The sequence below is a fragment of the Artemia franciscana genome, chromosome 5, assembly GCF_032884065.1.
Source record: "Artemia franciscana chromosome 5, ASM3288406v1, whole genome shotgun sequence".
Classification (NCBI taxonomy): domain Eukaryota; kingdom Metazoa; phylum Arthropoda; class Branchiopoda; order Anostraca; family Artemiidae; genus Artemia; species Artemia franciscana.
The window spans coordinates 19,936,017-19,954,975 of NC_088867.1; the positions used below are offsets into that span (position 1 = coordinate 19,936,017).

An 18,959-nucleotide genomic window follows, 5' to 3' on the forward strand; every position below is an offset into this window, starting at 1 on the left:
CAATGTAAGGTTTTATGAACTGCCAATGTTATTTCAGCCTCCCCCCCGCTTTCATCACAAAATCGGCTACCCCCTCCTCCCTCCCCCTAGAGAAGAAGCTGCATACGCCCATGGGCAGATTGTCTCCTCTACTACAATTCCTAATTTAATTGGCAGATTTAAAAAGAAAATCGGCTCAACATTTTAGTATCTGACTCAGTGGAAAGTAAATATTCTAAAAAAAAGCTTACTTTGGGGCTCCACTTCCTCCATGAATCTGGTAAACAGTTCCCACCGAGCCGACTCTTTCCATAATGGCCGCTGTCATTAAACCGAGACTACTATTCTCAAAAACTAAATATCTTCCCCCGGATCTGATGTTAGCCCGAGTCAATATCTGTGAGAGCATGTCAATCCTTAAATTCCTGAAAGCAAACAGAATATATTAATAAGAGTGATACTAATATTGACTTTATTTATAAATATAGTTTTAATTATTTACACTTTACATCTACTGCAGCAATGCAAAACCTACAATTTTTGTAGGCGTGTAGTAGGAAAAATTAAACATTTTTTAAACACACCAGCTAAAAACATAAAAAATAACCCAAAAACAAATTTACACTAAAGTCCTTCACATCGTCATTTCCACAACAACATATGCCAAAAACCCTACTTCTTTCCTACCGGCCCGACCTTCCATCCCCCTATTACTTACTATCATCCCCCAACCAACCGTTCCTCCCTACCAACCAACAAAAATACACAGTTCAATCATCATTTAAGAAATACAAATTCATATATTGACAGAAGTAACTTTAGACAAATTGACGAAATTATAATTGAATAATGCTTCACAAGACCATCATCACTTCCAAGGATGTTTGTTTTCCATATACATGGCTCCAAAGAGCCTACAATACTTTAGACTTGAGGCTACTTTCAGACACTACAGATTATAGACTACAACTCTATTTTGGATTTAACAATGCAATAAGCAGCTTCTAGGTGCCTTTCTTTTGTGGTTAGAGCACACCTCATTCGTTTTTATTTGTAATAATTTTTTTTTAAGTTTGACTCAATTATTTATTGAAATTTCTATTGAAGTGTGTTTCGGGTTTGATGTCTTCAGTAACAAAAATTTCTTTTTTTTTTTTTTTTTTTGTTCAAGTTAGACTCAATTATTTATTGAAACTTATATTGAGGTTTGTTTAGGGTTTGATACCTATTAGACTCAATTATTTATCAAATTTCTATTGAAGTTTGTTTTAGGCTTGATGCCTTCAGTAGCAATAATTTCCGTTCTTTTCAAATTAGACTCAATTATTTATTGAAATTTCCATTGAAGTTTGTTCTAGGTTTGATGCCCTCAGTAGCAATAATTTTTGTTTTTTTCAAGTTAGACTCAATTATTGATTGAAATTTACATTTAAGTGTGTTTTGGGTTTGATGCCTTCAGTAACGATAATTTCTGCTTTTTTCAAGTTAGATTCAGTTATTTATTGAAATTTCTATTGAAGTTTGTTTTGGGCTTGATGCCTTCAGTAACAATAATTTCTGGTTTTTGTCTTTTAAGTTAGATTCAATTATTTATTGAAATTTCTACAGAAATTTGTGTTGGTTTTGATGCCTTCAATAATAATAATTTCTGTTTTTTTTTTCAAGTTCGACTAAATTATTTATTGACATTTCTATTGAAGTTTGCTTTGGGTTTGATGCCATCAGTAACAATGATCTTTGTTGTTTTTTCAAGTTAGACTGAATTATTTATTGAATTTCTATTGAAGTTTGTTTTGGGTTGGATGCCTATTAGACTGAATTATTTATTGAAATTTCTATTGAAGTTTGTTTTGGGTTTGATGCCTTTAGTAACATTAATTTCTGTTTTTTTTTTGTTCAAATTAGACTCAATTATTTTTTTAAATTTATATTGAAGTTTGTTTTGGGTTTGATACCTTCAGTAACAATATTTTTTTTCAAGTTAGACTCAATTATTTATTGAAATTTCTATTGAAGTTTGTTTTGGGTTCGATGACTATTAGACTCAATTATTTATTGAAATTTCTATTGAAGTTTGTTTTGAGTTTGATGTCTTCAGTAGCAATAATTTCTGTTTTTTTTTCAAGTTAGACTCAATTTTGAAATTTCCATTGAAGTTTGTTTTGGGTTCGATGCCTTCAGTAACAATAATTTCTGTTTTTTTTTTCAAGTTTGACTCAATTATTTATTGAAATTTCTGTTGAAGTTTGTTTTGGGTTTAATACCTTCAGTAACATTAATTTCAGTTTTTTTTTCAAGTTAAACTCAATTATTTATTGAAATTTCTATTGAAGTTTGTCTTGGTTTTGTTGCCTAAAGTAACAATTTCTGGGCTTTTTTCAAGTAAGATTCAATTATTTATTGAAATTTCTATGGAAGTTTGTTTTGAGTTTGACGCCTTCAGTACCAATAATTTAGGTTTTTTTTCAAGTTTAAAGTTTTATACTAGTAGATTTCAGTTGGTTTAAAGTTTTAATAACGCTTTTTATTTACTTTTTATTTTTATTGAATTTATCCAATTTATCTAAATATGTAAGATTAATGTATCGTCTGTGGCGGCATCTTCTGTGTTTTAGCAACGCCATCAACTTTTCTTCCTTTGAATGGGTTCTAAAATATTCAGTTTTATTATACAGTTCATACTGAAATAATAATATTACTCCTGATGAAAAAAAAACAACTATTTCGATTCTGTCACTACAGAAAAGTATGGGATTCCTTCTTGTACTACGGATAGGAGAATAAGGAGGAGCAGTGTCCGAAAAAGCATGGATATATATGAAAAATATAGGACATTCCGCAACACATTATAAGAAAAATACTCCTTATGTGCTAGTACTCATTATTTTTAGTTACCTCACACTGTTTTGTATGTGTCAGCGGATTATCTATGTTCCTCAAAGAAACCTACATCCTTTAATAAATACAAGGTGTGTACATTCAAGACAACAATACTATGTAATATCAAACTTCATTTGTGTTATATAAAGGTCATAATTTAATCATTTTGTTTAAAAAAAACATTTTAAAGTTGACTTTGTTAAAGTCATGTTAAAGTTGACATGTTAAAGTTGATTGAGGCAGATGGTATTCCTCCTGTCATCTGAGGTGCTTAAGCTTCAAATTTGTTCCAACATAAATGTAAAAAACAAGAGCTAAGAGCTCATATGGCACTTGTGACGAGGCAAGAAGAGCTAAGAGCCAAGACCTCATATGGTATGAGCTCTAACAAAATTCTAAGAATCAATAGATTGATTTAAAAGGAAAATCAGAGGCTTAATGCCGGTCAGGATTTAAAATAAGAGCTCTGAGTCACGATGTCCTTCTCAATATCAAGACTCATTAAATAACTTCGAAGACCACACTGCCTTTCCATGACGAAAGTAAAACAGTTCAAAATAGGGATGATACCTTTTTATTGACAGTGAAATATAAAATTATTTAACTGGATATTTCGAACACATATACAGTGTTCATCATCAGCAGTAAAACTGTTTTGAACTGTTTTGATCCCTATTTTGAACTGTTTTACTTAAGACTCATTAAGATCCGATCACCCATTCGTAAGTTATAAATACCTCATTTTTTCTAATTTTTCCTCTCCCTTTAGCACCCCAGACGGTTGAATCTGGGAAAACGACTTTATCAAGTCAAGTTGTGCAGCTCCCTGACAACCCTACCAATTTTCATCGTCCTAGCACGTCCAGAAGCACCAAACTCGCCAAATCATTGAACCCCTCCCCCCAACTCCCCCAAAGAGAGTGAATCCAGTACGGTTACGTCAATCACGTGTCAAGGATATTTGCTTATTTTATCCACCAAGCTTCATCCCGATTCCTCCACTCCAAAGGTTTTCCAAGATTTCCCCCTCCAGCTCCCCCCAATGTCAAAAGATATGGTCGGAATTTGAAATAAGAGCTCTGAGACATGAATTCCTTCTAAATATCAAATTTCATTAAGATCCGATCACCTATTCGTAAGATAAAAATACCCAATTTTCACGTTTTCCAAGAATTCCGGTTTCCCCCTCCAAGTCCCCCCAACGTCACAGGATCTGGTCGGAATTTAAAATTAGAGCTTTAAAGCACAAGATCCTTCTAAATATCAAATTTCATTAAGATCTGGTCACCCTTTCGTAAGTTACAAATACCTCAATTTTCAAAATTACCCCCCCCCCCCAACTCCACCAAAGAGAGCAGATCCGGTCCAGTTATGTCAGTCACGTATCTTAGAGACAGGTTTTTTATTCTTTCCATCCAGTTTTATCCTGATCTCTCCACTTTAAGTATTTTCTAATATTTCCTGCCCCCCCCCCCCAACTGCCCCCTTCAATGACGCTGGATCCGGTTCCGAATAAAAAGTGTTTCTGTGAAATAACGCAATCAAGAGACGAAACTATATTTGGTGGGTAGAAAGAAAAGAAGATAATAGAAGAAAAAGTTGCAGATCCTCTCTGTACTACGTCTTTTGTCAAACACCCATGAAGATAAATAAAGAACGAAGTGGATACTGATAAAAGAAAAAAGTTCGTGTGAAATAACGCAATCAAGAGACGAAACTGTATTTTGTGGGTAGAAAGGAAAGAAGATAAGAGAAGAAAAAGTTGCAGATCCTCTCTGTACTACGTCTTTTGTAAACATCCATGAAGATAAATAAAGAACGAAGTGGATACTGATAAAAGAAAAACTGTTCGTGTGAAATAGCGCAATCAAGAGACGAAACTGTATTTTGTGGGTAGAAAGGAAAGAAGATCAGAGAAGAAAAAGTTGCAGATCCTCTCTGTACTACGTCTTTTTTCAAACACCCATGAAGATAAATAAAGCCCGAAGTGGATACTGACAAAAGAAAAAATGTTCGTGTGAAATAACGCAATCAAGAGACGAAACTGTATTTTGTGGGTAGAAAGGAAAGAAGATAAGAGAAGAAAAAGTTGCAGATCCTCTCTGTACTACGTCTTTTGTCAAACACCCATGAAGATAAATAAAGCCCGAAGTGGATACTGATAAAAGAAAAAATGTTCGTGTGAAATAACGCAATCAAGGGACGAAACTGTATTTTGTGGATAGAAAGGAAAGAAGATAAGAGAAGAAAAAGTTGCAGATCCTCTGTGTACTACGTCTTTTGTCAAACACCCATGAAGATAAATAAAGCCCGAAGTGGATACTGATAAAAGAAAAAATGTTCGTGTGAAATAACGCAATCAAGCATGAAGCATGAACGCATGAAGAAAATTGAAGTGCAAATAAGAACGTGATATATTGCTCGTCTATGCCCTCTTATTAACAACAAGTTGAAAAAAGGTAATTTTACTTTCACATTTATCGCACAATCCAGCGTCTTCAGATCCTAGTTTTACGCTGTAGATTACGCATGCAGCCCATTGAAAGTCTGTTGTTGAAATATTAAATTTAGTTCACCACTAGCTAGACCAAGCTTCAATAGTAAAACAAAATTTTATTACAATAGCCATAAGATGCAGAAGAATTTACGCTAGAAGACATAAAACAATGAATAGGAAAAAAATACAAAGAAGGAATATAAAGGGGTAGGATAGAAGAACCGGTGTAGAAAATAGAAAAAAGTAAAAAAAATGGCAGGGCCAACTCACAAAATCTTAAGAGGATTCTGGGCATAAAGCATTTGGGCTATAAGGCGAATCGATGGTCTCAAGACTTCGATGTATTCGAAATACTTTTCTTCTTTCTTCTTAACATACTTCTCCTAAAAATGAGTCAAGACAACAATAAAAATTGGAAATAAAAACTGAATATAAATTGAAAATCACACAAAATAAGAATAAAAACTGAATAGCTTAAATTGACGTCACAGCTTCTTTTTTCTAGTTTTTAGTCTTTTTCCATATTATTTGACAAATATAAGATGATAATAAAATAATAAAAGATAATGGTTTAAATATAATATAACAGTTAAATATAATACAACGGTTTAAATATAAACATAACGGTTGAATATAAGATAATAAGATACGGTTTTGAATAATAGTAAATGAATGACTTATTCAGTCTGATAATTTAATTTTGTATTCTCTAGCCAATTTCAAATGTATCATTTTTTTTCTTACTTTTCTTATGTATTTGTCTTTGATTTTACAACCCAAAAATAAGAGTTCAGCACTTCGGGTCTTGTAATAGCGATGTTTTCAATAAATATATTGTCTTATTTCTTATAGTTATTTGGCTTTTCAATCCCAAAACAGTATATCTTTATTATTTCAATCTGAGTTAAGTACCATTTTCCTTTGCTTTTTGATATTAACTTAAATTAGAAAGAACATGGATTCTCACTGAAATCGAGACCACGATACTCAAGCTGGTAATTTTCGGGATCAAGAACCGGGTAAGAGTTTATTTTTTTATGACCCACACGCATCTAAAGTCAAGATTGTAGCTTGCTAATTTCGGTAGACTAGGATCCAAAATTCAATCTTGGACTCTTGGTTCTCTATAACTTTCTAAATTGGGTTTCGAGGCGTGGGATGATATTTTGTCCAGCATTTTCCTCCGGTTAGAGCAACCATGGATACTTTGAAAAACTCATAAATGTTTTATTCTTATGGCTTTGTACTTCTGGAGGGTATTTGGAGGGAGGGGGATGCAGATATAAAATCAATGAATATTCGTTCCCTGTTTTCTTCGATCTACATTGTCGACTTACGTTTTCCTAGCATAAAGGTTTAAACAATTAATAATCCCATCTGTAACCATCAGATGTACTAGCATGTTATCTACATAAGTTTTTTTATTATCATGGACATCGAAATTAACGTTTGCTAAACCTGGTTGTAGAACCTTTGAGCGTTTTGAGTACCAGGATTACCAAATTGATGTCCCTTACTTTAGATCCATAGAGGCCCGATCCAGGCGAAGAAGTATCTTTAGTTCTACCAAAGAACATAGTCTTCGTAAACTCTTCTTCTTCTTCTTTTCGTAAACTCTTCTACCAAGAACCTGTTTCACAATGGAATAGTCACAATAAAAATAGCTTCATTGCTAGTCTAAGAATGTGAAGGTTGTTCGGTTTATGGCCACTCAAAAACCATTGTACAAATCAACCATTTTCCACGGGCAAAGGCTATGTGAGAATGAGGGAACAATAGTCCTTCTTACATTTAGGATTAATTTATGTGTATTCTAAGTTTTAACGTTAGCTCTTTAATTTTAGGAGATAAACGTGTTTTTATATTTGACAAAGTAAATCTAAGATTGTGAACTGGTCAAAATTTCGATTTCATTCTAAACAAATTTTTCTTGGTTTCTAGTGGTTTCATGATTGTGCTGACAAAATTTCAGCAGCTAGGAAATTCCTTATGCTTAACACCTCAAGCCTTCATCCCTCGCAAATAGCCAATGTAAGAGGGTCCTAAATTCCCCCGAGCAAAAGGGCCATTACTTTTCTCAGGCGCTTAAGTGGAGGCTTCCAATGTCAAATGAATCCCTGTCAGGTCCCCCAAAGTAGAACCTAGGACAATAACATTAAACAAGGTCAGTGAATCGGTAAACAACTTTCACTCCCCGAAAATATTTCATGATTCAAAGATAGCGCTGAACTTAAAGCTTTATTTTTTATTCAGCTGTTTTAATTTTTTTTAAAAATGTTTTAATTTTTTAGCACTTTTATCACTTTAAATTATAGCTAAAGAAATGTGCTTCGAACGTGTCTCATTTCAAGTTAAGAAGACACAAGTCATAAGCATTCAGGGAAAGCCGAAGTAACGACAGAATACTGAAAAATGGCCAAAATAGATAGGAATATCTGGGAAGGCAACCAGAAGGCACACTGCCCATAACAGAATACTGTGGACACTTTGGTCAATAAAGCACGGCCTTTATACCAAGAAGAATTTAGATTAATTTTTACAGATAGCTATTGGCATGCTAAAATCCAATACTGTTATTTTGGCTCCCCTGCAACTACTTACTTAGTCAGAACTAGCAGTATTAATAATCGTGTACGGTATACTGAACACTATTGTTAGTACAGTATTGTCAACTTGCAGTCTTGTACGTTGATGTATTGTACCATGCAGTAGTGTTAGACCAGTAGAAAAAAGAAATAGGTCAAATTCAGAGCAAGTCTTTTATTGCAAATTTAGTCTCTTTAATTGAGTAATCTACCCTTATCTTTAAAACAGCTTATGTAAGTCTTGAGCTCTAGTGTTGCTTTTGGTTTCGTTGATTAAGATTGCTTTTATGTAATTTTTCAACAGTATTTTGGCACAATTAGGACCAAATTGCAGTATTGTGGTATAAAATGGCAGAGAACGACACTTAGCCATAGCGCAATCTCTTATGATGCTTGAAGTGAACACTAAATCCTTTCCATTTTCATTCAAATAGCCCCCTTCTACATGCGATGATCCTATTTGGGCGTGATTATCCCTGGACAAAAACAGAAAAACAAAAGGGCAAACATATAAACATATATCCATGAAAATCCTTTTCCAGATAGAACTAAATTCCATTTTTTAGAAGATGGAGGCTTAAAACGTCACTTGAGGAATCTCAGACATGCTGAATTTGATGATTTAACTTTCATAATGGTTAAACCTCTTTTTGTGGGCGTTTAATTGTTCATCTAAGATTTTTTCTTATGCGTGTAGCCCTTGATGACTAACTTTAAGCTTTATAAAATGTGTTCTACATATTTGGATTATTCTAAATATATGGCAAATATTCTTTAAATCATCTTACTTGTGAGAAACCAGTCTTTAACTCAAAAGCAGCATTATTTTCTACAAGCTGCTTTACAATATCTGCAGCTGATGTCCCTTCCTTGCGAAGCTGAGCTATCTCCTGGTGTGAAAGCTTCTGGGAAGTATTATCATCCCATTGGCTCTGGTTATCCTCACCAGAACCTATACCTAAGAAAAAATTTATACAAACAATGATTTAAAAAAAAAAAAATACTTTAACAACAATAAAATGCAAAAGAAATTATAAACATGTCTAGATATTTTTCTTTTCTCTTATTAAAAAGAATTTGTTTGAAAATAGAATATTTTTGTGGATCGAACATACGCTAAGTAGTATTAATTTTAATATGAACATTCCTATTTTGTAATTTCTAAAAAAAAAAAAAAAAAAAAAAAAAAACTTAATACAAATTTAAAAAAGAAGAAGTGTTTCAAGACCCATTGAATTAATAGATCGAATATTGTGATCTTGAGAATGTAGGCTACGAAACCCCGTTTGACCAAAATTGTCACAGAGCGCTTTATAATTACCATGGATGAAACGAAGATCTGTTGTAATAGAAGATATGTGCACGTATGTACTGTATGGTGCAATCATTTCAACTACAATTCTAGATTATCACAAAAAAATAACAGATTAAATTATTCTTTCTCAGCCTGGAGAATCGCGACCAGACAGAAAAAGGGGTAAGTAAAACACTTACACACTTATCATAGAAGAAGAGTGTTCAGCAATATTTACCCGGGACAACTTAATGCAACGATATGGTTTTAGCAGCAGTAATGTAGTATCGAGGCAATATATACTGATTTCCCCCCTTATGTGAGTGGCAAAAAAAAAAACAAAACAAAAAAACATATTTCCCAAAAAATTATAAATTGTTTTTAACTGTGCTCCCTACGTTCCTGTGCCCCCCTGCCACCCTATCAAGGGATAGATGTGTTTTCACTTAGGGTATTAGGATTCAAAACCAGTCAAAATGGCACGTACAGAGTAAATAAATTCGATTCACAATAGACTCAAATCCGGCATTCCTGTGGAGACATTCTGTTTAAGTACGTACCACACATCTTATTGTAAAGACACTAACTCGATTCAAAATTTACCTTCTAAAACAACATCCGTCAAGTCTGAAACTCTGTCAGTAAAAACAGCCTTAAAATTGCGTCCTTTCTGGTGAACAAGCTTAAAAATTGAACCAATTTTGTACCCCAAGACGTCGCTAATATCAATTGTGTCTCTACCTAGTTGCACTTGTCTGAAAAGAATACAAAAACACGTATACATATACAAACACCAGCATACACAAGAAGTGAGGAGGGCCTTCCCGTAAAATTGATTCAAAGTTTCCCCCTGTCAACTTTAAGCCCAAAATATATTTTATAGTAGATTTACACTTAAATTACAGGGAAATTCAGGCTAAATACACCTATACATACTACAGGGTGGTCCACATACCACACTACCACAGTGCGTAATCCATTAACTGACTGAAGTCAAACTGACCAGGTCGTCAACTTAACGGTTGGCCAGGCGCTAGAGACAGGCTAGCCAGACGCCAAAGACAAAATAATTCATTAAACATACAGACAAAGTGTGATTACAGCAGTAACAATCTAATATTTTCCTTTACGCAGAGTCAGTCAAAGTAATTTAATATTCGGCGCTTCACTACACGCCTGAATTTCGGGCCCAATTAGCCCAGGCTAATCTTCAACTTAATCCTGCGATAGTACCAAGGATTGATGCTCTGCTTGGCCCTCGATCCCCATTATTTGATAACCACTTCAGCATGGCTGAGCAACAGGCTTGCTTCACATCCATAAAAAAAGGGAAAAAAAAGCAACTGAAACGTTGATTCGGTGCTAGCGATGGCTGTGGACGATATTTTTTTTTTTTTTTTATTTTAATAATAAACTTGAAAAAAGGAAATTAAGACATTTTAATGATACAATGGTCTATTGAAGCTTATATTTCTCTCGTGCCTAATGTATTATATATTTCTTGCCAAAAAAAAAAAAAAATTGAGACAGTGAAAAAGAAAATATTCGCTGGTGCATGAAATAATATTAACTTTTTTTGCAAGTTCAAATGACTTTTTTTTTAGCAATCATTCCAATGCAACTCAAATTTAAATCGCATGTTTTGTTGAAAATTTTATTTGTTTACTAAGAGATCATTCCTTGCTTGTTCAATCTAGTCAAAATTTATTTGGAATGATCAGAATCTTAGAATCTACTACTGAAGCAAGTTTTTCTTTAATCAACTTCATTCCATACAAAAATATATTTTTATCAGGAATATTATATATATATATATATATATATATATATATATATATATATATATATATATATATATATATATATATATATATATATATATATATATATATATATATATATATATATATATATATATATATATAGATGATTAGGAATAAATTGGAACGAGGGTTTCTGAAAAAACAGGCATCCACGAATTACGCGCAAATTCTAGTTCAAACACTAAATTTAATGCTATTTTGTCCTAAACACCATATCAACTGAAAAAAAACAACATATTTTACAGCATATACCGCCCAAGCATGGTGTTCCCCGAAAATTATAAATATCTATTAAGAAGTGGTGTCATCAGAAAATGTCAAACTAAAATTATTTTTATGGGATACATGGCATTTTTTTGCACTTGTCAATATTTCACGAAGTCTTTTTAACTAAATATTTTGTTAAATCGGCTATTGTGCCAACAGAAGAATTCATCTATCGTTTTCATTTATTTATCAGTCATTTATCGCTACTTTCATTGATTGTTTTCTATAATATTAATTTTTGATTTCTGTTTTGCAAATTCCTGTTATTCCCGTTTCAAATACAATGATTATCCCTTGCAATATATTTGTACAAAAGATAAAATCTCACGCCCAGTTGGACATTCCCTTCCATATTTTATTGATGTTATCGGTTCAAGGAAACAAAAAGGATTAGGCTATGCCTTAAATCACCAAAAAAAAAAATACTCTCCAGAAATCAGAAGAACGTTCAGACAACTTGAAAAAGAAGGAATCGAACAGCCTACTTAGGAATTATTTGCGCTGCGATGTTTGTGGAGGTTAGGGCCAACACAAGCTACCAGCAGCTCTTACCAGTCACTTTTCATCAACATAAACAAAGTGTGCTGATAAGAGAATCAGTTCCAATTGCTCGTCAATTTTCGCTGACATTACTCGAAATGATTCTTCGTTAGCTGAAAGCAATTTCTATTGCGAACAATAGCGTGGCAATTCCTATGATCGAACTGTTATTTTATGGACACATTTTGAACCTAAGAATCGTCAATCGGGCTGAAATATAGAAACAAAAGGAGAAGAAAGGGCAAAAAGATCAGAACGACATTAAAAATCTGCAAAAAAATACAGAACTGAAAAAGAAAAGAAGTAAAAAAAACAGCAAAAGCTGAGGCAACCATAGAAAAAACGACAATGAAACTAGAATAAAAACTATATTTTTGTTTACAGGTTCATAAACTCGATTCTACTGCTATGTTCTGTATTCTTTTTTTAAGAGTGAAAAAAAATAAAGAATTAGTCTATAATATGGGTCATTTCTCACTTCTATTTTCCGCGTTGAACAAGAAATTTTTTTCGTTATTATCTTGTTTTTCGTAGTCTTTCAGAGGTGATGAAACACATCAATTTCAAATATGTGCCAATTTTTCAATTTTGTTGGACTTATCCCGTTCTGACAACTAAAAAAATCTTAAATTTCCCTGTCGTGCATGAACATAAACAAAATAGAGCATATTTTTAAAGTTCTGATTAGGACCCGTTTACAATATCACGCATTGCCAATCATGGACTCCCACCTGGATAAGTTTCTTATCCTAAATCTTCGTGTGGTTATATCAAAATAAAAAAATAAACAAGAAAAAACCGAAGTTTGTCTTTTTAATTCCTACAAAACACGAAAAATGGCTTAGATGTTCTCCTGATTTCAAAACAGTTAAATTTTCGGAACAATTAATCTTTAACACAATTTAGAAGAAGGTTAGTTCCTCTTTTTTTGTAGATGCCAGTTAAGTAATAAATTTTTGTACAAAATGCCAGAAAATTAAAAATAAAAAAACGATGAAGGAGAAGTAGTAAATTCCCCTATCTATTTTCAGAGATGCCTTTTCCCGATGTTTCAAATTTTTTACTAAAAAAAAATTTAAGTGTTAAGGCTCATAAGCAGTAAAATCATAAAATAAATTAAACGAAATAAATTAGATGAAAGGGTTCCACGAAAATCAGAACTTATAAAGCATGGAAATACATTGAATTAACCTCACAAAAAGACATTCCATAGCGTAAATGCTTAAAATCCGCAATTTGAAAATCAGTTTCCGTGATAAACATTCCTTGATATGTATTTAGAAAGTAACAAAGGAGTCACGGAGCCTTTGGAAGGATCACATGGCATTAGCCTTAAAAAATTTTCTCCAAATCAAGATCAGACAGTTTTCCAACTGTAAAGATTCCAGATTGGGAGAGCAATACAGATTAATTTCTATAGTCTCCCTTTTTTCTGATTCCTTGCTCTTTAAATAGCATTAATTACTAATTTATATCAACAGGGATAGATTATAAATACAAAATTTTAAAAAGCGGCTTTCCTCTACGCGGGCGCCAATTATGAGGGCAAGGAGGGCGATTACTCCTTCTTAGACTTTGCATTTTCTTCTATTTCTTAAATCGAAGAAACACCCCTCACCATTATAATTTGAATAGCATATTTGTTTTATCTTCATAAAAAGAAGTCGAAAATCATCCTTGCCCCTACCTACATTTTGTTAATCGGCCCCCGGTTTCTCTAACATTCATTTCTCAGTTTTCGCATTGCAAAAACTTCAGTTCTTGAATGTGCAGTTGAATGGAATGACTTAGAATTAACAAAAATAAAAAAATAAAAACGCGTAATTCATCTTTTAATTTTAAGACCACAGAAAACACGCGTACTGTCAAAGTACTGTTCTGGTTTTCTGCTGTTGATAAGATTTTTCAAATAGAATTTACCGTTCTTTGGCACTTCCTTTCTTTTCCTCGATCTTGATAACTTTCACAAGATTTTTCCGCCTCAGTAGTACATAGATACCAGGTTTAATGTAATCCATCTTAAACAACCTGAAAAAAGTAAAAGGGTTCAGAAAAATTGCTTTGAATGCAAGAAGCTGCTGCATGAAACAAATCTTGCGCGCAACGGGAAACAGGGATAACATTAGAAACCAGCAAAAACCTAGAAAACTGAAAACTCAAGCTGATTGAAAAGGTAATATTAATTCGGAAAAGCAATGTTAAGGCGTTAAGGATTCCTTTCCAATTCTTTTCTGTTCCTTTGGCTTTTACTTTTGGAGTGAAACAAATTAAAGAAGATTTAGTACAACCAAGAATTTACAGAGCATATTGAGTGTGCCGTATCTGGACCATGAGGTTAAAAATCTTAAACTCTGTTGCTGCTTATTTCCATTTTCAAAAATGTTTCCTTCGAAATCTATTTCCCTTAATACTCGAGAAAAATATACCAGTTTTCTAGCATAAAACATCTCCTATTTATCTTGCAAATTTTCGAGTGAACTCGAAACACTCGAACTTTCCCTCACACAAATGTCGTAACTGAGTTTATTTTCCTTCCCTAACATGTCATTTACAACCTTTAGGCGAAACCGCGACAATATCTGCACTTTAAATAATTTTTCAGACTACACTACCTTTTATAATTAGAATTGAACTGAAGCAAAACTAATCAAATCAAGTATTGTTCAAGCGTTATCGACGAAGGAAAAAAGTGCTCATGAGATGTATTTTCAGAATGTAGTGATCTTTGATACAGCCCTATTCCCAGGTGCTGCCAAGTCCTCACCAATATGGTATATGATAACTACGATGTTTCTTTTTAGTTTTTGTTTTACACATCATATAATCAAGGAGTTAATCTTACTTCCCAATAGAAAATGTATGTCAATTAATAACGAAATAAGACGAATGTTGGAAGGGTTTAGCAGTTGGATGCACTGATATTGCAATTATAAAGATCTATGGTTTGTTTGAATATATTATTTAAGCTTAAATCACAATTTGGATATACAATACAGTTATGAATACTTGACTTATTTTTGGGACACAGTGCGCGGTAGCGGCTGGAGACAGGAAACTGGTATCTAAAAGATCGGAACAATTGGACAAACAAAATTGCGGTCCCACCTATGGTGTTGTAGTACGATCTAGGAGGCGCCAGGTTCAGAGCTCTGTACCAAAAGCTTCTCATGGGCAAGATAGGAGTTTTCATAACTGTATTGTATATCTAAGCTCTGGCCTCAATCAAAATTATTTCGTAATAGTTATTAGTAAATAAGCCGTATCTTACTCGAGAATTATTAGAAAGTACCAATAATACGAATCTTGTTTCGAAACAATAGACAGTTTCATTTAAACAGCGCCCAAACCAAAATTGTTGGCATTAGTCTGTGTCTTTTTTATATCAAACACTGCAACATACATAGTTAAAATTGTAACCAACCTCAGTAAAACAGTTTTATTCAGCTGTTTAGGCTGAGATAATCTTACTTTAAGCAGAAAAACGGTGAGATAGCTCCGTTCATCCCATATATGGGATGAAAGAGAAAAGAAGAAATCAAGGATTTCTTAAATTTCTTTGACAAGAAAAATACTAAATACCATATTGACATTAAAATTAATATTAGCTCACAGTGAGATTCTAGTAGTTTTCTTTATTATTATTTACAAGTAATGATTTCATAAAGCTAGTGAAGTTTTCTGAAATACCTACTTTTTAGTTCAGCCCTTTTCCCCACAATTCCTGTCTAGAGTTATCCATACTTAGTTAATGTTAACGATTTCATTTTCTTAAAAGATCAAGTTCTATGTCAATGACTTCTTAAGCCTTAAAAATGACTGGCTTAAGCGAAAAAAGATCAGTTATAATCTTTCCTGAAACAAAGACACATCGTGATGACCATTCATCGTAGAAACACAGGAAGAGGGTCAGACCCCCTTGATAAAGGGGGGTCAAGAAATTTTTCTAGGAATGAGGTCAAAACACGGGCTTTGTAATCCACTGTCTCCCAGAAGAGTTGCTTTGAAATTGGGAGATCTCCACCCCCCCCCCCAGTTTGCTAGCATTACCACCGATTTTAGCTGTTATTGCTGTTAATGAGGAACTTGCATTTCAAAATACGTAGAAGCTCTGTGTAGAAGAACATCGTCTCGTAACAGAAATCTTGAAGAATGTTTACTTTGTAACTAACAAAACTATACGAGCCTCTCGGAAGCCAAATCAAATATGTTCATTGGTTACTTCTTTCTAGATTTTAAGCCGATTGACTTTTAGCTTAGTTTTCATGAGTCCATACTAGTATTCCACACAATAAGAATAAAAACAAAAAATTCGCTATCAGATAACGAAAAATATTTTGAAAGCCAAGTGTTAATTTTTACTCTTCATGCTTCAACATGCAAGTGAACACAAAAAAAATCTCATTTTTTTTTGCCAGGTGCAGAAGGATAGAAACCTCCAGTGTACATTTTTGTCTTTGTTGCTTTTTTTTATATCACTGACCCAGCCTATGAACAATTTAAATCTAGCGATATCGTCGAGCAGAATAGCTTGAGCATCTGAAATACACAATTGAATGCGATTTATGTTAATACAATTATACCCAGCTAAGAAGGACTGTTGAATGAAAATTTACATTTGTGTTGTAATTTGACCAAAAATCGCCGAGAAACGTTTCAAGCCCGTAAAGCGACTCTTAAGATACAATGTAGTTTTTCGAATCAAGCTAGTCTTTAAAAAAAAAAAAATAGAGAAAAAGTGAAACTTTCTAGGCCAACATAATGAGACAGAATACCGAAAAATCTTGAAGCGTCTCGACGCCCAATTTCCGCATTCAGACAGTTTCGTCGTCTCAGTTTCTTTTTTTTTGGTTGAAACAATTTGCTTCTAAATGGTCCTTTTCTATCGTTAAAGAAAGCTTGGCACAGACCTGGTCAAATATCAGCAAGATCTTCCTATTATGTCAGCTTCAAATCTCAGTTTGTTATCTTTTTCCTGATTTAAAAACAACTCCTAATTGCCCTAATTGTTTCAAAATATGTGGCTGCATATTCCATATTGTTTTACTAACCATTTTCAGTCGATACCAGGAGAGGACACATCTGTTTGATTTCTTTTTTTTGGGGGGGGGGGGGATGTCATAGATTGCATGGATGTTGTGAATTTATACTGCGGTTGAAATGATGGGTATATTTACACCACTTATTCAATATTTCAAGGGAATATTTAAGCCCTAGGTTGAGTCACTAGCTACAATTCCTTCCAGAGATATTCCTTACCAAGAAGTACTCATTACACTAAACATTTAGTGCCTAGAACAAAAATTGTGAGATCACATGATGAGGTTTAGAAAAGCATTGCTTTAAAAACCAGCCCATCAAGAGTTGTATAAAAAAATCGTTCTTTCTCTCGCTCTATCATACCAGATTTCCACTCTTCCTCTTAAAAGGTCTATTTAAATAAGAAGTACACATATTTCGCTTTATCGAAGTGGATGGCTACTTCTTAGAGATGAATAACAATAAAGATATTATTTAAAGAACTTCGTTCTTTTAGATAAAAGTTAAAGTTTATTGATTAACGAACAATAAAGTTCGTTCTTTATTGAACAGATAGTGGTGAAATAGAAGCTTTTGAAAAAGAAAAAATGGTCATTTTTAAAGGGATGTAACTCACAAAGTCTTTCTTTTGGGGCTAGGTAACTACTAAGACGTCGTTCCTTCAAAAAAAAGCTTTCCATACAAAAGTTGTTTAGTTCTTCCTGAAGACAAAAGAAAATGTGTGTCAATAATAGTGTTTCAACTTAAAATCGTACTACTATATAACAATACTGTCCATTTCTTAAACAACACTTTTTCCATTTTCTTATCAAAAAACCTAATATAGTATTCAAGCCTCTTGGTGCTCCCTGGGGCTCAACATCCTCAGTGAAGTCCAGCTCATTAAAATTTGCTTTTCTATCTTGCCTTATACTTAATTCTAGTAAACTTATAGATCAGCTGGCAAAATTAGAGACAGAGGAAAAATTTACTAGAGAGACAAGGAGTTATTCAGATAACACAATTTTTTGGTTTTCCCATGTTGTATTTCAAATCATCTCCCGTATTCAACTTCTTAGGGGTTCCTCTTGTTTGTTTTTTTTAGTCCTATAGGCTACTTAAAAACTACTGATCTGACGAGAAATAATTGAAATCAAATCTATACAAATTCAATTTCAAGTTGAGAGGTTATCAGGAAAATGGTAGCAAGTCTCGGGTTTATATAAGCAAGAACAAAAAAGAAAGTATTTAGCAGTTTCTTAGATATCATCAATTGATAATGTTACCACCAACATTGCTAGATATAAACAACTCTTTTAGCACAATTTCCAATATTAGATTTTGAGATCATCTCCCCATTTTCGACTTCTTAATTATTTCTGACAATTCTTTGTAGAAACTTGAATTTCTGGTCTAGTAGGTATTAGGACCAGGGTATTTGAGAGCTGGTTCTCAATGCCAGAGGCACTTTGTTTCATGAACTATCAAAGACTATGGAATTCAGCATTCCAAGAGGGCTGCAATTGTTTCAATTGTGATTTCGTTATATTGATAACCCTACAACATAAAAAGGACTAAACAATCTCCTGCTTACGACATGCTGGACCAGGAGGTGCTTAACCCTTATCCCTCCCCCTCCTCCATTTCGTTATGCCTGTATGTGATAATGTATTTAAACTCAATTATCTTGGCAGAGGTAAGAAGCGCTCAAACTTCTTTTCAATATTGGAGTTGATTCTAAGCAGCATTATAGAACTAATACCACAGCATCAACCCACCTCATTGCATAAGGAGGATATTTTCGAATAACCATGAATGCTCTCAAGTTGCTAATAATATACTAAAGGTCAATTTAAAATAAAGCAGAACTTCTTCCAATTCTGAAACTTCTTTTCCAGAGACTTGTGAGAAAGCAAAGCATCATTTCCCGTCACAAAAGTTGCCTTAATTGCCGCAATTATCTATTTCATATTCCATGTCGTATTTTTACCTATTTGACTATTTCACGTTTACTTTATTTTTCTCACTTTGTTCCAAAGAGCACTTTTTAGATATCCTTCTGACGAAGGTGTAATGAT

At 33.3% G+C, this 18,959-nt stretch overlaps 1 protein-coding gene across 2 annotated transcripts in view; it reads right to left on the reverse strand.

The window, feature by feature from the left end:
• The window catches only part of LOC136027074 (tRNA (adenine(58)-N(1))-methyltransferase non-catalytic subunit TRM6-like), a 52,227-nt gene that overhangs the window by 12,528 nt on the left and 20,740 nt on the right, over positions 1 to 18,959 (reverse strand). For both annotated transcript variants that reach the window (XM_065704011.1, XM_065704012.1), the window contains exons 2-6: positions 13,786 to 13,893; positions 9,839 to 9,990; positions 8,730 to 8,899; positions 5,627 to 5,739; positions 231 to 404 (exon numbers count right to left, since the gene is read on the reverse strand). In XM_065704011.1, coding sequence (XP_065560083.1) covers positions 231 to 404; positions 5,627 to 5,739; positions 8,730 to 8,899; positions 9,839 to 9,990; positions 13,786 to 13,893 — 717 coding nt within the window. The remainder of the gene's footprint in view (positions 1 to 230; positions 405 to 5,626; positions 5,740 to 8,729; positions 8,900 to 9,838; positions 9,991 to 13,785; positions 13,894 to 18,959) is intronic.